Source organism: Gymnoscopelus braueri (assembly GCF_963280865.1).
Source record: "Gymnoscopelus braueri genome assembly, chromosome: 18".
In the NCBI taxonomy this organism is placed as follows: domain Eukaryota; kingdom Metazoa; phylum Chordata; class Actinopteri; order Myctophiformes; family Myctophidae; genus Gymnoscopelus; species Gymnoscopelus braueri.
This window is the reverse complement of record NC_137618.1, coordinates 33,371,195-33,383,803: the sequence shown is the minus strand read 5'-3', so window position 1 is coordinate 33,383,803 and position 12,609 is coordinate 33,371,195. Positions and strand designations below refer to the sequence as shown.

Below are 12,609 nucleotides of genomic sequence, written 5' to 3'. Positions count from 1 at the left end.
TCCTCATATAAATAAACTCATAAACTCATAAGCCTCAGAAAAAGTGACTGACTTCTTCAGTTGTCCCTGAAAGACTCGAACCATTTCATTCTGTATTAGAATATAAATAGATGTGTGTGCATTTTTGGTAAATTGAATACGAGTTACTGAAAGAAACACTTTATTCAATAGGCCAAACAGTAAAATCCTGATGACAAAATACATTTATATAGTATTAAACATTTATCACTACTTTCAGGTACCAAGGCACGGGAGCCATATGAGCATTCTTTATATGAATTCTGATCAAGCAGGCTCCTCTACAGTTGCAACCTGGGAGGATAGTATGCGGTCAACGACATAATTCAGTCAAATTATAGTATTCACTGGCTTCTAACTTCCTGTGCATGTTTTCACGTGCAAGATGGGTAAGGGCACATCTAAGCAGTTGCATTCCTAGCACTCCTTTTAAAATGTTCATGCAAACTTAGTACCGCAATCCTCCTGGTATTCAGAGCAGTAAAAAGGTATTTTATGGGTCTGTCAGGAAAAGCACATTATGGATGTCTGCCCCGCATAAAACACTGGCAATGCAGACGAGAGTATTTATGTTTATTCAGGAAATATATATTTTTTACATTATATATCTTAGGGATACACAAATTTGACAGAGATTTGCAGAATACTGCCTCGTGTAATAGAGTTTGTTGCCAATTCAGCCTGGTTTCTCTGCATATTTTGATTATGGCACATACATTAGCAAGAAAAAAGCAGGTTGACACTTGAAAATGGTAGGTTTGTGTCCTTCAAATGGGCATTCATGTTTTTTCACGTGATCCCATCTTTCAAAATAGATTATAGTGAAATGACAGCTCTCCATGGAATATCAGTATCGCACAAGGCGTCTCCAATTCCCGTGTAATCTACTCTCAGCTGTGATGTTTCATACCAAATCTAGTACACAATAAAATCCTCAGTAGTATTCACGTATACATTTGTGACTCAGAGAGTTTACATTTGTACACTCTCAGAGTTAAATTAACAATGAGGATTTTACTGTAAACTTTCAGCAACATTTTGATGTGACTGACTAGAAAAACCATGGAGCAGACATTCAATAGAGAACATTCATTTACACTTGTGCAATCTATACATAGCTGGACAATGAATGGGGGAGGCTCCAGTTTCCATTAACTTTGATAGACAATAATAGTGTTCATTCCTTTGTCATTTAACTTAACCTCTGTCATTTCACTTATTTTGTCAAATCAGCGAGTGTGCGAGCGCTGTGATTGAAAGGAACCATCATGCGCGCGTCACTGTTGTCCCACACCATTCAGAGAACAAACCTTTTTAGATCCTTAACTACCATAGCGGTGCTGATTGCACAGGCACCAGCAATTTCCTAACCAACCGCCACCTGAACAATGATGTGTTCAGCTTCCAGGCCCTTCAGCCTTTCAAAGGTGAATCATTTCACAGTTTGGAACGAGATCTCCATAGCAACTCCTCTTTGAGGGGTTTAGAATCACCATCCAATAATTCTATGATCATCGGGCCTTGCCATTCCCAGTGGTTCTTTTCACAGCGGACAGGGAAGTGTGTGTGTGTGTGTGTCTGTGTGTGTGGGGGGAGGGGGAGGGGGGGGGGGGCAGTTCGGGCGCGAGGAGGAAGCAGAAAGATTCTGCAGCCTATTTCAAGCAATTCTTCCTGAAGCCCCATTAGAATTCAAAATATTTCGACCTTCAATCACGGAGCATGTTATCTGGAGCCGTGGTGATCTCCAGTCAAGATGGACAGACGTTTTACTTTAATCACCCATGATGAGTGGAGGCTGACAAAAACTCTTCTCGCTGAATCAAAAATGCTCATTTAACCACTTTTAACCTGCCATCCCTATTTTGGCCATGGCATGTCATTATATATTCAGAATTGGCAAAAAAATTGCAGATCTACAAGCTCACAAAGCGCCGCGATGCAACACGTAGTGAGCTTTTGGATCAGCTATTTTTGCCGCACGACACTATCGTAGGATGGAATTACGTGCTTACGGTCTATGAAGGCACCTCAACACAGCCCAGAAACATACAAGAGAGAACTTTTGGTTTCTTGTCAACAGAGCTAAAGGATTTGGAATTTCATCTCAAGAAAATTGCACAACTCTTTAAACACTGCAGTTAAATAAACAATGAGGGACATCAAAACAATCAGCTACATGTTTAATGTAATGTATCACAGGTGAAGAAACTGACCCAATAATGCCTTTCTTCTAAAAGAAATTACATATGGGATAGATAGTGGAATGATTCAGTAACATACAAAGTTAACTGTGGAATGGTCAGTTTCTCTCTTCTTAAAAAAAAAGTTTTTCTGTGTTGTTTTATTCAAAATAGATTGTTTAAATTCATTTGTTCAATTAGCGGAGCAGCGATTATTACCTGATCTCTAATTTCAGATCTCTGATAAAACTGAGGTGAAGATGCAGAAATCAAATGGCACCGACACAAACTATGAGTCTAGTGAAAGGCCCATGTGTACTACCCACAATGTATTCAATAGTAAAACAAATATAGAAATATGTAATATTGTGATGTAATTTCCAAGAAAAAATAAGTCCCAAAGTTTTAAATTTATATTTGAAAACTAGGCTACTATATGACATATTTTTAGTTTTCATAACTTTTCTGAATGTGTGCTTATTGTGCAAATTCAACCAATCAGCTGTTGCTACCACACTAGATACTGGATGGCTAACTGCTAATTGTCCTAGCTGCAGTTCATTGAGTACAGTGTTATCTCATTGCTTGGACTGTATTATACTAGTTACTGTTAGAACTAACAGTTAACTGTACAACTGTCCAAACTACATTGACACTTTTAGCTGGACAGAAAGCCTGTCACTTGATTTCAGGGCAGTTAGTTGTAATAGCATATGTTAAGTCACAGTTTTTCATAGAATTAGTTTTGATTTTCTACATTCCGCGCCACTGAGATATCCTTCACCAGTACAGTTACAAGTTAGCACAAGAGGCTCACATTCATTGACCAGATTCAATCAATCAATCAATCAATCAATCAACCAACCAACCAACCAACCCTCACAGCAATGCTCTCGTGATGCCACTCTATCCTCAGCATAGGACAGGCCATGCAAGAGACAGGAAAGATCACTGTAATATTAGGAAATAGCATTTAGCAGTAGCGTTTACCTATGGTACAGTTGATGCAGGTGTTCCATGGCAGGAAAATCAGAGTGAAAGACAAGCGTAAAGTGTGCCAACTGCCAAGAATAACATCTACTTTGTAATTGATTGACCACAACCACATCCAGTCCTTTCAGATTAAATGTGCTGTGCCACAATGTCTTGAGATTGGAGTGTCTTAGATTCCCTGTGACTGTAAAGTGTTCAATAAAGAATGAGTCATCTGATTTCTACAGTGGTTGTGGGACACTCTGTGAGCATTCATGTATTTAATTGTTAGAAACCAAACATCTGGGAACGAGGCCAGGTGAGCTGGTAGGCATTGCTAGCAGAGAATAGAGGAATAGATGAAGTAAAACGTGTCTGTCTTGTCTCAGACAGAGAGCATCCAACCATCCAGTCACTCCAGAAGCACTGGGAACACTTATGCCTGCAAACCATTCCCTTATGACACCAGGCATTCAAAAGAATCAGTTTTCAGGATGCTATAATGCGCCTTAATAGTTTTTGGAAGCTTTCGTTGAAAGCAAATCCACTGTTTACACAGGCCTTTCAAAGCCATTAGGGGTTGAAAAATATTCATAAATGCACAATACTGGAGGAATTGAGCAACTATGTCTGGTAGACCTCAAAGTCCTGACATCAAGAAGAAACTCCAGTTACACCACTGCCTGGATCCAATAAGCCCACAGCAGAAATAAATGAAATCTTTTCAGTAATATCAATATCAGTCTCGATTCAGGAGCATATTCCACCTGCATGCTTTTGAAAGAGTTTGCAACTCTTCTTTTTTCACTATTTTTAAACGTTGGCAAGTTCTGAATTAATCTTAACTTAGGACCACAACTTGTAGCCGAGCGTTCTGCACTTAATTTCATCAGGATCATTTCAACCATTGTGACTCAGTTTGGCGAAAAGCCCATGCACTAAGGAGCACACAAATGACATCAAGCTCTGGAACTGTGAGCATCCTTCTGTTGTAGCATGTTTTCAGATCCTACCAGACACAAACATACCACTCCAGACAAGAAAAAGTGCGATTCCCCCAACCATATAATCAAGCAATATATAAGAAGTGCCTTGAATATTGCAGCCCACACTGCCTGACACCAGATAAAACATTTCTATAATTGCAAAACAAAACCAGCTATGTTTAATGGTTAACTTGAGAAACATACCGCATGGTCTCCAAGGAATCCGCGAGAGGGAAAACAATGGTATGTCAAAACACACAGCTGTAAACTCACAGAAGAAGCCTTCTATCATCTCATTTCCGATGGATATGGATGTTGTTTTTTTGTACCAGCAAAAACAAAAGGGGTTGGTTTTGGTCAAGGATCTGTCATGTACATTTGGTCCATATATTATAAAAAGAACAGAGGGTGTTTTTTAGTTATGCACATATCTGGAAGCACAAAAAAAATCCCAAGTCATTCTGGTATAAAGATCTGTTGTGGTCAAGTACACAGACATTAGATAGTTCCCTGTGGTGGCAATTTGTTGGCGAGTGTACGCAGGTGGCACAAAACAGAAAACAAAATAATTCCCAGATCATCTCCTTGTGAGGTAAACCATTTCTTGTCAGTGTAAAGGCTTTTTTTATATGTACAAATGACAAAAATGTCATCCCTCAGAGCATCAGTCAGGCAGTTGTATCTCACCTGACATCTCCTTATCCTCCTCTGTAAATCATTACTAGGCCTGACTTACAGTGGGTGGTCTTCCAATTGATCACAAAGAACATAGAGTCACCATGCAGTGTGTTTACACAGGAGTGTGTGTGTGTGTGTGTGTGTGTGTGTGTGTGTGTGTGTGTGTGTGTGTGTGTGTGTGTGTGTGTGTGTGTGTGTGTGTGTGTGTGTGTGTGTGTGTGTGTGTGTGTGCGAGTGAGTGAGAGAGAGTGTGTGTGTGTGTGTGTGTGTGTGTGTGTGTGTGTGTGTGTGTGTGTGTGTGTGTGTGTGTGTGTGTGTGTGTGTGTGTGTGTGTGTGTGTGTGTGTGTGTGTGTGTGTGTGTGTGTGTGTGTGTGTGTGTGTGTGTGTGTGTGTGTGTGTGAGAGAGAGAGACAAGTAGTGAGTCGCAAAGCGATTGAAAAATGACAACGGAACAGAAATAACACACTTATACTGTCCACCAAGTCAAATCCCTAGCAGAGAAGGGAACATTATGGGGAAATGGTTTCGTATTTTAACCCTATCCATTTGGCTGCTCTTTGTCTGCCACAAGCGACTCACTAATCAGAGCTCTTTCCACATAATGGTAAAGTCAATAACCGCATACAATCAGTAAACAAATTCTGCTATTTTTAAAAGAGACTGCCTCCATTTCAGAAGCAGCAATTTAAATTATTCTAGCGTGTAACACTTTAATTGTGTAAGACAAAGACGATGTTGGGAGCACAAAAGAACGTGAGGCAGAAAGAGAATTACAAGTAATTTCAACTTCAAGGCTCCCATACTGAGTGACAGGTATTTTTTGGTAATAATTTGCTGAGCTAATCACATATGTATAAGTTGGGACAAAAAGCTGCTGCTCTTAGCGTCTGTTAGAAACAATATAGTACAGCTATAGTACAGTGGGTAAGACAGTATGCTTTTTTCCCAAAATGATTATAAAAACTAACCAAAGATTCTCCAAAATACCCTCCCATTCTTACAATATTTCCATGATAGCCTAGCTTGCTTTGTCCTACCAAAAACTTGATTAAATGTGGCATTTGGAATCAAATTACGATAATGTGTGGATACCGGATGCTGTTCGACTGTCTAGCTTTATTTCCAAACCTCAGAATATGCTACTGATTGTGCAAAGCATAAACCAAACACAGATCCTTCCCCACTCCCCATTTCTGGGATTCTAATTCAGGGAGCCTCCCATTAGAAATGTCTGGCTTCATTACCCCTGACTGTTATGTTGATCTTGGCACCTCAGCATAAGCCTCACTGCATAGTAAAATCCTCAGTGTTGGATGTATTAACACTGAGGATTTTACTGTGTAGTGAAGCCATAACACAGCCAAAGCATCTTGGTTTTAAAAAGCTGGAGCAGGCAGGGACTGCTGTGTAAAACTTGACACTGACAACACAACTGTTTTAATTGCAACGCATACTGGATCAGTTGCTTGGTTAAAATAATGTTATTTTGTTGATCTATTTCTTTTTTACATTGCAAGGAGAGTAACCTTAATCAGAGTGACTCACGTGTCATATGGAAGATGCCATCACATGCGCTGATGTGGGACAGGAAGGCGTTTCCCAAACCTTCACCAGCATGAGCACCTTTCACCAGGCCAGCAATGTCCACAACATTAAGGAATGCTGGGACTTTGCTACAATCCGGGAGGATGGGATAGGATGGGCAAAGAATTAGCCATTTAAAACTAAAGTTCAATGATACATTGTGTTAAATCTATTCATTAACAGCAGAGCAACAAACTTTGTGGATTATATGCTTTTGTAAAGTGGTATAGAGATAATGATCAATGTTGTGTTAGTTTGTTTTCCATTGCTCTCGTAAAAGTTTTAACGTTCAATACTGTACTGATACTTGTCTGTCCCAGAGTAATAGAATCTATCTACTGGCTTATCAGCATAGTACCATAAAACACGAATGGAACCTCCTCTAACTGCTAGAAGATATGATAACCATGAATTGACAGCTCAATGCTATGGCTTTTTCTTTCCCAAACATCATAGAGGACAGCTACAATCATAAATAATGTGAAAAAATGACATCTGCATGTCAACAACATTGTTATATCCTTTCACATTCCTATAGTGTGCAGTTGGTATATGGCCTTCAGGTGCCTGTATTGTGAATAATATATGAATGTGAGACCCCATACCTGGCGGGTTTGTGGAATTGGCAGAGGAAATCATAGCGTTCATCAGGAATGGGCACTCTGCTTTCATGTGGGTCAATGGTGCAGAAGGGGAAATTTTCAGCTGCAGCTTGGCTCTTTGTCAGCACGTTGAAAAAGGTTGACTTCCTGAAAATAAAAAACATCACAGAGGTCAATCTATCATAAAGGGCTTGTGGGACCTAATGGTTGGAGAGTTTTATTTAGATTATTCAAAGTCCTTGACGAATTATGTGAGACATGGAAAATATATTTTCCTTCTTTAGAAAAATAAAAAGTTAATTCTAATACATTGATATTTCTCGTTTTTGAATCAAGCCTACTCTGATTTTAAAATAGGCTACTAAGCACAATTACAAGGTCAGATAATCCCATAATAGATCAATTGTACTTGGAATCGAGGGGCAAATTACATTTCTGATAGATCTGAGCTATTGAACGGGATCGGCCAAATGTAGCCCCATGTTGTGCTCAAAGGGACATTTCTATGGCACAAGCACCTCAAGGACACTTCAAGATGTACAGACAACATAATGAATCTAAGTGTAATAATGGCATGGCAGTTAACTATAATCCTTATCCCCTCACCTGGTGACTCACATTTAAATGATTGGTTGACAGGACCTACAGAACTGAAATTGCTCAAGATTGCAAAGGTCTGTGTATTAATTTCTAGCAAAGCAGGGTCGATTCTCTTAGGTACTTAAAGGCTTTTCTTGGGTCACCTTCACAGAAAACAAAACAAAACATAAATGTAAAGTAACACTAGTATCATCAGGCAAGTATAGACCCTGGTACAGTTTATACACTGTGTAAGAAACAGATATCATTTTGTGGTAATGAACTGAAAATATGCAATCCACTGTATGCTGACGTTGATGTGAAGAGGCCACTGGAATCATGAGGCAGGCTTTATGCTTGGCTAAGCACTGTAATTCTGATTGTGTTGGGATTAGCTATCAACAAATTATGCACAATCCTATTTGTAACCAAAGACTTACACTTATGTTTATTATTAACAGTAAAGTTTACTTTGTCACACAACGGTCTTGCTCAGGATTTTCAAGCTAACAGCATGACAAAGTAGCTATAAATTAGGCAAAAATTCAAAGACGAAATAAACTGAATTAAAGGAATGTAAACAACTAGGCCTATACTCGGGGGAACGATGCAAGTCAGGGACGATGCACGTTGGGAATGCATACCCGTTGTATCCATTGTCAGAGTACCCGTCGTACCTGTCTGTCTGCCTGTGTAGTTTTTATGCCCATATATGGACATCTCTGTATTTGTCTGTCCATGTCCCTTTTATGTCCATATATTGAGATCCCTGATGTTATCTTCTTCTGGTGAACTGGATAAACGGGCACTTATCTTGTGTGGCGAAGGTTTTGGTGTTTGAAATTTTCCTAGTAATTTTTCCGGAATGTACTGGCGGAATAAAGATGTCCCTGTAGTGAAAACGCTAGAAATCAAAGTACTGGGATAGCATGTGACGTTGACAAGAGAAAATATCGCTTTTTCGGCTGTGTCTCGTTGTAAACGGTCTGCCATCACTACCAAATGAATCACAATTCCAGCAGGTTATGCACATTTTCTTTGCTGGAAGAATTCTGGCACTGTAGTGAAAACACAGCTTATTAAGATGAAAGATTGTGCTGCTTGAGCCTTGCTTGTAGCTGTATGGGCTCTTCTTGCTCTGTAGTGCTCCACTCTCTAGTAGTAGTATTTAGATTGAGAAGAGTGTAAACACTGAGACAGGAAGCTAAGGGTAGAGAGGGGAAACGACATGAAACACAGGTCCCAGAATCGAATCGAGGACGTGGCAATTATGTGGTTGACACATCAGAGGTCAGAGGGCGCTCGGGTGGCGCAGTGGTAAAGTCCCTGGAGGTTGTGGGTTTGAATCCACCGTGGTGCATCCGGATTTGTCAGGGTGTCTATGCGAACACAATTGGCCCTTGTTCAGGGGAGGGAAGCGGGGCGGGGAGGGTGATACTGGTCTCCTTTGGGAGACCAATATCCTATAGGCTGGGGCGGCACCTGTCAGCAGGGAGTGTTGAGTGGGAGGAGTAGGATGAAGGCCCTACAACATCCTTCTGGTGGAGGCTCCTCACTGGCAGGTGAGTCATAGGATACAACAGCAGTGTGTTGTCAGCAGTGACAACACATAAATGTGTGTGGGGAGGAATTAATTGGCATAACGACTAAATTGGGGAGAAAAAGGGGGTAGAAAATAACTGGCTACTCTAAATAAATAAAAAAGACACATCAGGTCAGCTACCAGCAAGGTCTTATTTCATTATTTCTACAGGTAAGTCACAGCAAAGACGTCCATTACATTGTGCTATCAGGTTAATAGTTAAAAGCCACATGGCAAGTTTAAAATCTGACCAAAACATGTAAAAGAGTTTTACAAAAACGGCAAATGTCTTCTAGTCTATATCACCCAGGCATTCGTCATTGTTTGAGGTTATCCATCCAATGTTCCAGCATGGCTGATGCAGCCCTGCAAGAGGTTGGCTAATGAGGGCAATGATGACAAATGTTGAGCGATAATTTGCTTATCATACTGTATGCCCATAGCCTTATTCATTCACAAAGACAACAAGAAAATAGCATATGATCAACACTTTAATTTGATACATAACATAACTGTCAACGAAGATGTTTGTCCCGCTGGGATTTCCCTATACTATGGGAGGGAGTTAGCTGATAACATGGCAGGTGCTGCTGATGGGCCTCTCCCTTGTGGGTACACGCAGCCCTGAACTGTCAAAGGTCGTCGTTTTCCACTCTTTGTTTTGATTCCTTTGCAACCACTAAGCTCTCCTCAGACATTAATTGTACCACACCATTCGCAGCAATTGCGTTTAGCGGTCAATTTTATTTCACAACTGGTTTGACTGAAGATGATCATGCCTGCCTCGCTCAGGTAAATAATGAATTCATAAAGTTGAATGAATGTCTGTACTCTCCCTATGACCAGCTGTATGGATAACAGTAACAAGGGACCATGGAAATGACAAATACATTGGGGGGGAAAAGAAAAGAAAAATAATTGTAAAAAAAAGATGATCATGTCCATGTGGATGCACTAAAAACTCTAAATTCCGAATATTAAAGGCTACTTTTCTGCCCCCCCCCCCAGCGTAGCATGTCCAGTGGAACATGCAATCCCTCCCAGTTCTGCTCCCTGCTGAATAGGCGCCTCTGCCAACCTGTAGTAGTGCAGCGACAGAATCCTCCCCTGCCAGGTTCCCACCCGCGAACATTGCCAATTGTTTTCTTGGAGGCCCAATCGACTTCACACTCGACACTGCACTTCCTCGGGTCGTCAGTAATACACACGCCAAAAGTAAAGTTAATCGGAATGAGCGGTCTGCGAGATACGCCTGACTATTCAGAGCACGCGCTGGAGAACCGCTCACCTGATTGACGTCACACTGCAATTCCTTATATCCTCAGCAATACATCTACCAAGTGTGAAGTCGATCTGATGAGTGGTTCGCTAGATAGGCCTACGTTAAGGACAGACAGACAGACAGACAGACAGACAGACAGACAGACAGACAGACAGACAGACAGACAGACAGCCAGACAGACAAAATATAATGCTAGCATAGCTGTAGGCTACATTACAAAAGCAATAAAAAAGGGGTCCTTGATGACTTGATTCTATGATGTAATATTATACAATGTATGAATAATTCAAGGTACGCTGAGAAAACCCTGTTTCTGGAGATCTCAGTTAAATGATCATTTCCTTCAACATTTGTCTTTATTAATGTAGTATCACAGTCCATGAAGGACATTCTACTAAAGAGGGCAGGTACTTTAAGGCAGCTAAGGACAGGTATGGTGAGAACTTAAACCCATGGCATTTCCTACGTCAGTGATTATCTTCTAGACACACTGAAAGTTATGTTTGGTAAATTAACTTTTCACAATTTTGTTACAATGTGTTGAGCAGAATGTGCAGCAAAGTCAACCTGACCTGGAGTTCCAATATGTTGTTTATGTTCATTTCTACAATCAGTGGACCTTTAAATGCCACAGACATGTTGTTTACACGTTTTATAAGTCTTATTCAGTTGGAAAGGAAACACACCTGCATGACTCCTAATGTTCTACATAAGAATCACCAATACTTTCACTGGATGAGTTAATACATACAGACTACCATTTATTTTGGGAATTGATTGTGACTATTGATGCGTCACCTGCAATGAGCTATCAGTTCACTATAATAAAATAACTATTATTCATATGCCCAAATGAGTCCAAACTATCATACATAATCTAGAAAATATAACACATTTTTTGATCAAAACATAAACAACTAATAATAAAAAAAACATTAAGTGGGCGCTCGGGTGGCGCAATGGTAAACTGCCAGCCCACCACCGTGGAGGTTGTGGGTTTGTCGAGCGTCTACACGAACACAATTGGCCCGTGTTCTGGGGAGGGAAGCCGGGAGGAATACGAGGAAGGCTCTACGTCTGCCCGGTGGGGGCTCCTCACTGGTAGGTGAGGAGGTAGGATACAACAGCAGTGACAACACAGTGTCTGATAATATTAATGGTTTTATTGTCAAAGACTTAGAGTAGCTACACTTTCCAAGTCTTACAGTGGAACTCATATTGTACTGTAAGTAAAGTCACAGCTCTCATAGCACCATACTTAAAAGTAGTGTTTCTCAACCAGTGGACCGGGACCCAAAAGCAGGTCATGACATGTGGTGGAAGGGTAATAGATAAAGAACAGCTCTGACAGGGGGGTATTATTTAATTTGATATACTGGACCTATAGTCTATCATTCACATACCAGTGTGAAACCAGAATAAAAGCACTGGATTAGCTAATCTTGCTGCATGGTGCGAGAAGTGTGGGAATGTGTAATGTCTTCTGCTGGATGTTTGAATGCCTATAGTAGCTAATCAATCAACAATATTTGATCAATACAGTCAAACATCTTTCAAACATTTTAGGCAAAGAGCAGTTTGTGATATGTTAGCACTCATGTATAAATAAAATAAAATTGCAGTATGATGCACAAGGTGTGGAAATTTGCCGGATACATGCATAGCCACTGTCAAAATCTGCATGGCGTTTTAAGCAGTAGGCTAACCCTCTGCATTAGCCATGTTTATGCAATAAGAATTCTGTTAATCCTTCATTCATCGGTACTTGATATAATGTATATCTTGCATTACCTAAATGTGTCTTTGTGCATGCCCAGTGTTCATAAATAAGAACCTTTTTACTCACCCCACATTGGGTAGTCCGACAATTCCTATTTTCAATGAGGTGCCAAACCTTCCAATCAGTGGTGCTGGCTTCAGCTCTTCACCTCCCTTTCCCTATAAATGCAAAGTGATAATGCCTGGAATGAGTTGAGGCACTTGTCATTATGCAACCGCCAGTTCACATTAATGTTTGAATGGTGAGGTATTCCATACAACACGTCACACACCTTCTTTGGAGCCATCTTTATTTTATACTTAGTGTTACACTGGTGGTTTCTCTGCACGCTCTATATGCAAAAATCACACATTGAAAGAAAATGT

At 40.4% G+C, this 12,609-nt stretch overlaps 1 protein-coding gene across 1 annotated transcript in view; it reads right to left on the bottom strand.

Annotated features, from left to right (window-relative positions):
- Positions 1-12,609, bottom strand: part of LOC308106045 (obg-like ATPase 1) — a gene marked incomplete at its 3' end in the record, with an annotated part of 39,868 nt that extends 27,259 nt beyond the window's left edge. Inside the window, 4 exon segments of the mRNA XM_080457052.1 lie at positions 6,381-6,508; positions 7,025-7,168; positions 12,311-12,402; positions 12,516-12,609. Of these exon segments, the coding sequence (XP_080313178.1) occupies positions 6,381-6,508; positions 7,025-7,168; positions 12,311-12,402; positions 12,516-12,530 (379 nt within the window). The 5' untranslated portion in view covers positions 12,531-12,609.